General features: G+C 34.3%; 1 protein-coding gene across 1 annotated transcript in view; it reads left to right on the top strand.

Annotated features, from left to right (window-relative positions):
* The window catches only part of LOC119572446, a 48381-nt gene that overhangs the window by 33822 nt on the left and 7059 nt on the right, over window positions 1–7500 (top strand). Inside the window, exon 5 of the mRNA XM_037919561.1 lies at window positions 2042–2335. Coding sequence (XP_037775489.1) covers window positions 2042–2335 — 294 coding nt within the window. The remainder of the gene's footprint in view (window positions 1–2041; window positions 2336–7500) is intronic.

Raw genomic sequence — 7500 nt, 5'->3', positions numbered from 1 at the left:
ATCGTTATTATTATTATTATTATTATTATTATTATCATTAGTATTAGTATTATCATTAATATTATTATTATTATCTTTATTTTTATCATTATCATGATAATAATAATGACAATAATAACAGTAATAATAATAATAATAATAATAATAATAATAATAATAATAACGATAATAATTATAATACTATCATAATAATGATAATGATAATAACAATAATAATAGTAATAACAATGTAATAATAATAATAATGGTAATAATAATTATTATTATTATTATTACTATTGATAAAAAAATAATAATAAAAATAAATAATATAACAGTATATGAAAATAATATCAATAATGATAATGTTAATAATAATAATAACAACTAAAATAACAATAAGGATAATAATAATAATAATAATAATAATAATAATAAAATTGGTAGTAACTAAAATAGTAATAATGATAATAGTGATAATGATTGTAATAGTGATAATAATAGCGATAATAGTAGTAGTAATTATAATATTAATAGTAGTAATATCAATAATGATAATAATATAAAGTGATAATAAGAATAATGATGATGATGATAATAACAACAATAATAAAAAATATAATAAATAAAAAAATAATAATATATATATATAATATTAATAATAATAATAATAATAATAATAATAATAATAATAATAATAATAATAATGATGATGATAATAATAACTGTTATTCCTATTATTATTATTATTATTATTATTATTATTATTATTATTATTATCATCTTTATCATTATCATTATAATCATAGTCATAATTATGATTATAATAATATTTATAATGATAATAATAATAATGATAATAATAATAATCAATAATAATATAATATAAATGATAATAAATAATAATAATCATAATAAATAATAATAATAATAATAGTAATGATGATGATGATAATAATAATTGTTATTACTATTATTATTATTATTATTATTATTATCTTTATTATTATTTTTATTATCATCATTATTATTATCATTATTATCTTTATCATTATCATTATAATCATAGTCATAATTATGATTATAATAATAATATAATGATAATAATAATAATAATAATAGTAATGATAGTGATATAAAATATACTACTAATAATAATACTATAATAATAATTGTTATTATTATTATTATAATCACAATCATAGATATAATAATAATAATATAAAAATAACGATAAGAATAAAAATTGTAATAGTGATAATAAAGATAACAATAGTAGAGAGGATAATTATGATAATAATAATAATATAATAATAATAATAATAATAAAACAATAATAATAATAATAATAATAATAACAATAATAATAATTAAAAAAATAATAACAAAGTGATAATGTAATTAGAACAGTAATGATAATTTAAAGATATAGTTGTAACAGTAAGAGCTATAAGAATAACGATATAAAAGCAATAATTTTATATTTGATATTTTTCGTTCGATAAATGAGACTAGGGTAGTTTCGTTTTTCGTCAATAATATCAACAAAATACCTTTATCATCGTTATTATTACTATTATTTGTTGATACATCCTACCACATATAATGATGCTTAAATCAATCATAAGAACAATAATTATCTGATGATCACTGATATAAATAGGACTCGCCTCTTGCAATGAAAGCAGAGTGAACAGCAACGAGAAAATAAGAAGACTCAAGAAAAGTTTACAGAAAGAAACCACAGCTTAATAACGAATAGACAATGGCCTCCCAGCAAATCAGTGGAAATCTTTCTCTCGCCCTCACTCCAATACTAATGATATTAGTAACAGATATAATAATAATAATGATAGTAATAATGAAATAGAAAAAAAAAGAGTGAAGACAAAAGAATAAGAATAGAGAAGAGAAAGGGATGAAAAGAAAAGAAAAGAGAGAGGAAAACAAAAAAAAACAAAAAAACAAAAACAAAAAACACGCAAATACCAAACGAAATACGAGAATGAGAATAACCTAAAGCCCCCCTTCTTTTCCTTCCTGTGCCCCGCCCCTACTGAAGGTCCCCCGTCATCCCCCGAGCACTGTGAGATTATCAACAACACGGCTGAGAACATCGAGGTCCTCTGCGAACACGGCTTCGACGGAGGGATGCGGCAGAGTTTCCTGGCGGAGGTTTACGATGAGGGCGGGTCCTTGCATCTGAACAGGTCCTCCGACGAGCCCCAGTGGTCCGTGGAGTCCTTGAAGCCCGGGACTAGCTACACCATTAGGATCTCCGCCTTCAACGCCAAGGGCAGGTCTCCTACAATCATCCTGACGGCGGCCACGCTCAAGGTCGCGGAGCAGAGAGTGGGTGAGTGCGCTCCTCCTCGGTCCTTCTCCTCTTCCTCTTTCTCCCCCTTCTCCTCTTTCTCCTCTTCTGCCTTCTTCTCCTACTCCTTCTCTTCCCCCTTTCTTACCTTCTCGTTCACCTCCTGACCTTTTGCTCCTTCTTTTCCTCTTCCACTCACTCTTCCTGCCCACCATCCTTCCTGCCTCCCACTGAGAGAAAGAGAAAGAGATAACGAGGCAGCCGAGAGAAAGAGAAAGAGAAAGAGAGAAATGTCTTTGACCTGTTTTCGCTCCTTTTCCTTTACCTCTCTTATCCTCTCTCAATTTTCCTCATTCACCCGTCTTTTCACTCGCCAAGCCTTCCCTTAATAGAAAGAAAGAGATGAAAAATAGTGAAGGCCTAACTGAAGATGTCTGTTTACCTACCACTTTTTTCCTCCAAAGTTAACAAACAGAAAGACAGATAGAACGAGGGAGAATGAAGAGAGAGAGAGAGAGAGAGAGAGAGAGAGAAAGAGAGAGAGAGAGAGAGAGAGAGAGAGAGAGAGAGAGAGAGAGTGAGTGAGTGAGTGAGTGAGAGAGAGAGGGGGGAGAGAGCGAGAGAGAGGGGGGAGAGAGAGCGAGAATGAGAGAGAGAGAGAGAGATAGACAGACAGACAGACAGACAGACAGACAGAGACACACACACACACAGACACACAGACACACGCAACGCACACACACACACACACACACACACACACACACACACACACACACACACACACACACACACACACACACACACACACACACAGATAGACAGACAAAAAAACACAGAGAGAAGAGGAATGGAGAAAGGCGTGAAAGACATAACCCAGGTAGAAATTACATTAGATTGGAAACATAAACATAGTTACTACATATAATATACGGCACAGAGTGAAGAAGAAAGATATAGTATAGAATAATAACCCTAATTAAAACAATGGAAAATCAATAGATATAAACTATTGTTACAGCCATAGATAACACATTCCCTTTCTTTTTTCTTTTCTTTTCTTTTTTCTTACTATATTTCTTTTCATCCTTCTTTCTCTTCACCTTTCTTCGTCTTCTTCTTTTCTTCTTCTTCTTCTTTTCCTTCTCATTTTTCCTGTTCTTCTTTCTTTATTTGTTTCTTCCTATACCTCTCTTTCTCCTTTATACTCCTTTTTCTTCCTCCTCCTCCTCCTACTTCTATTCCTGTATCTCCTTCTACTCTTCCTCCTACTCCTTTTTCTTTCCCTCTTACACTTCATCTTCCGCTTTCCCATCTTCTTCCTCTTCCTCCTACTGCTCCTCTTTCTCTTCCTCTTCCTCCTCTTTTTCCTCTACCTCTTCCTCTTTCTCTTCCTCTTCCTCTTCCTCTTTCTCTTCCTCTTCCTCTTCCTCCTAATCCTCCACCTATTCCTCCTCCCCCTCACTCATTCTTCTCAAATCTCATACAAACGCAGCCTTTCCTCTCTTTCCTTTCTCCTTCACTTCCTCCTCCTCCTCTTCTTCCTCGTTCACCCTATTTTTAGTGCAATTTTGATCATTACCTTTATATTCCTCCCTTCCGCGCTGCGTCTTGGGGCGAGACAGATCAGCCACTTCTGCTATTTCTGTCACGAATGTCGGTAATAGAGAGAAGATTCAAGGACATTATCCTTTTTTATCTCCGCCTGTCACCTTTCCCCTTTCTTTCCGTTTTTGTCTCTGTGTCCGTTTCTGTCACTATCTCTGTCTCTGGCTCTGTCTCTCTTCTCTCTCTCTCTCTCGCTATCTTTCTCTTTTCTCTGTCTCGTACACATATCTGTGCATAAATACATACTTAAATGCATGCATACATAGATACATAGATATATGCATACATGTATGCATTCAGAAATTGCTCTCTCTCTCTCTCTCCTCGCTCTCTCTCTCTCCTCTCTCTCTTTATATATATATATATATAATCTATATATATATTATATCTATATATATATATATATTATATATATACATATACATACATATATATGTATATATATATATATATATATATATATATATATATATATATATATATATATATATATATATATATATATATATTATATATATGTATATATAGATATGTGTGTGTGTGTGTGTGTGTGTGTGTGTGTGTGTGTGTCTGTGTGCGTATGTATGTATGTATATCTATCTATCCATCTATCTATCTGTCTATCTGTCTCTCTCTCTCTCTCTCTCTTCTCTCTCTCTCTCTCTCTCTCTCTCTCTCTCTCTCTCTCTCTCTCTCTCTCTCTGTATCTATCTATCTATCTATCTCTTCTCTCTCTCTCTCTCTCTATCTCTCTCTCTCTCTCTCTCTTCCATATCCCCCTTCTCCAAGGTTTCATTTCTTCCGTGACTTAGCTAATATTTTTTTACAGATTCTAATTATAAATCCTTTTTTCTCTTTTTTTTTTTTTTTGGTTTTACATCATTACCTCATCTTTTTTTTTCCCCTTATACATTCCATTTTATTTTCCTTTTTTTCTTCTTCCTTGTACTTCGCTCTCATTCTAATTATCTCTCTTCTTTTTACTCCCTTCCTTTCTTCTCTTTCTCACTTTCTTCTTTAATTTCTTTTCTCTTCTCTGTGTTTCTAACTTTCTTCTTTTTTTGCACACTTTTCTCTTTTTTTTTTCTCTTCCTCTCTTCTCTGTTCTTTGTCTTTCTTTTTCTCTCTCCCTTTTTCTTCTCCTTCACTTTCTTCTTTCCTTACTCTACATCTCTTTTTCTTTATCTGTTATCGTCGATATCGCTTCTTCCTCTTTCTTCACCCCTTCTCCTCCTTTTTCCACTTTTTTTCCCATCTTCTATTTCTCGCTTCTGTTTCCCTTCTTCCTTCTTCCCTTTCTTTTTGTTTTATCGTATGTTGTCAATATTTCCTATTCGTTGTCTTTTCAGATGATCGGGTTGTTGGGGGGGGGGGGGGGTAGGGAAGATAATATTTATTTTCTTTATTTTCTTTCTTCTTTTTCTTGGTTCTTCTTCCTCTTCTTCTTCCCTTCCTCCTTCTTTTCCATCGGTGCATTTCGTCTTTCTCCTTCTCTTCATTTCACTCTCTCTCTCTTTCTCATAACTGACTGTGAATTACCCTTCCTTCTTCCCTTTTTATTCCTTTTTCCATTCACCCCCATCTTCCCCCCCACTTCCATCTCTCTCGCTTCATCCATCTCCACTTCTTTCTCTTTCTCTTTTCATCTCCGTCTCTTCCTCTTCCTCGTTTTCCCCTTTTCCTCCTTCGTCTATTCTTGCTCCTACTTCCTTCGTTTCTTACGTTTCTACACTACTTCCTCCTCCTTCTCCTCCTCTTCTTCATTATCTTTCTCCTCTTATTTTTCCTCTTCGTCCTACTTCTATTCCTTGACACTCTCTTCCTTCTCTTCCTTTGTCCTCCGTGTCGTCCCCGATATTTTCCTCCTCCTATTTCTATTTTTTAATCTTCTTCTTCCTCTTCTTTCTCCTCTTCGTTCTCTTCCTCTTCCTCCTCCTCCTCCTCTTCCTCCTTCTCCTTCTTCCTCCTCCTTCTCTTTCGACTTCTCCTTCGACTTATCCTCCTCCTCCTCTTCCTCATCCTATTCCTCTTACTACTATTATTTCTTTTCCTTGTCATAATCCTCCTCTTTCTCTTCCTTCTCTTCCTCCTCTTCCTCCTCCTCGCCATCCTCCTCCTCCTCCTCCTCCTCCTCCTCCTCCTCCTCCTCCTTCTCTTCCTCCACTGCATCCTCCCCCTTCTCCTCCTCCTCCTCTCCTCCTCCCCTCTTCCTCCTCCTCCTCCTCCTTCTCCTCCCTCCTCCTCCTCCTCCTCCTCTTCCCCCTCCTCCTCCTCCTCCTCCTTTCCTCCTCCTCCTCCTCCTCCTTTTCCCCCCTCCTCCTCCTTGTCCTCCTCTTCCCCCTCCTCCTCCTCTTCCCCCTCCTCCTCCTCCTTTTCCTCCTCCTCCTCCTCCTCCTCCCGAGGGCATCCTCCTCATTACTCGTGAGAAGGAGGTGTTGCGTCATCGCGATTCCTAGAACGCTACTGTGATAATTTTCCTGGAATCTGCTCTTTTCCCTACATTTTTTTTAAAGTAGATTTTTTTCCTTTCACTCGTGTCTATTGAGGTAAGTTTTGTGTCATTAAATGTAAATATTTTTGTTTCGTTTCCTTTGGATCTTTGATTTATCTTTTCTTTCTATATTTATTCTCATCGTGTTCTTCATTTTCTCTAAGTTGCTCTTTTTGTTTTTGTTTTTTGTTTCTTTGCTGTAGTATTATCTAAGATTTTTCTTTCTTATCTCATTTGCTTTCTTTTTTTTTTTTATTCTGTGTTATCTGTTTGCTCTCCTTATCTTAAAAAATCCTCCTCACTTTAATCTTTGTAAATGTTCGTTATCTTTCTTTCCTTTTCCCTCTTGCATTTTCATGCTAATCTTCTTCATTTACTTCAATTATCTATCTTTATTCTCTCTCTCTTTCTCACTCCCCATTTTTCTTTCTCCTACTCCTTTTTTCCTTATTCTCTCCTATTCCTCTTTTTCCCCCTCCTTCTCTTGCTCCTTCACCTTCACATTTTCCCTCATTTTTTTCTTCATCTTTCTTACGCATTCCCTTTCTCCTCCTTTCTCCCTTTTTCTCTTGTCTCCCACCTCATTACCCTCTCTCTTCCTTCCGTCTAATTCCATCTTTGATTAATTTTCCTTCTTACTTATATTTTTTTTTCTCCTTGAACAAAATTCATCTTTCTTTTATTATTTTCAGAGGAGATTTCCAAATCGGAATAAGTGCACTGAATCAATATATAAATACACTGAATACTTTGAACTAAAGTGCATGGTGGAGAGAGAGAGAGAGAGAGACAGACAGACAGACAGACAGACAGACAGACAGACAAACAAACAGAGAGCGAGAGAGACAGAGGGGAGAGAGAGCAAGAGAGAGGAAAAAGAAGAAGAAAAAGAAGATGAGGATGATGATCAAATAGACAGGAAGAACCATTTGTAATGCTAATATAAATCCATTATGTTTTTCCCAGTTGCAGTATCTCTCCATCTATCTTTATCTTTGCTTACCGATACCAATGCTTTTATTTTTATAAGTTCACCTGTCAGTTTACTTATCTTTAAGTATTGTATTTGTATTTGTCATCTCTATTAGTTCTTTTCCTTTTCTTGTCC

Source organism: Penaeus monodon, chromosome 4, assembly GCF_015228065.2.
Source record: "Penaeus monodon isolate SGIC_2016 chromosome 4, NSTDA_Pmon_1, whole genome shotgun sequence".
In the NCBI taxonomy this organism is placed as follows: Eukaryota; Metazoa; Arthropoda; class Malacostraca; order Decapoda; family Penaeidae; genus Penaeus; species Penaeus monodon.
Note: the sequence above shows the minus strand (reverse complement) of the source record. Positions and strands in the feature narration are given on the sequence as shown.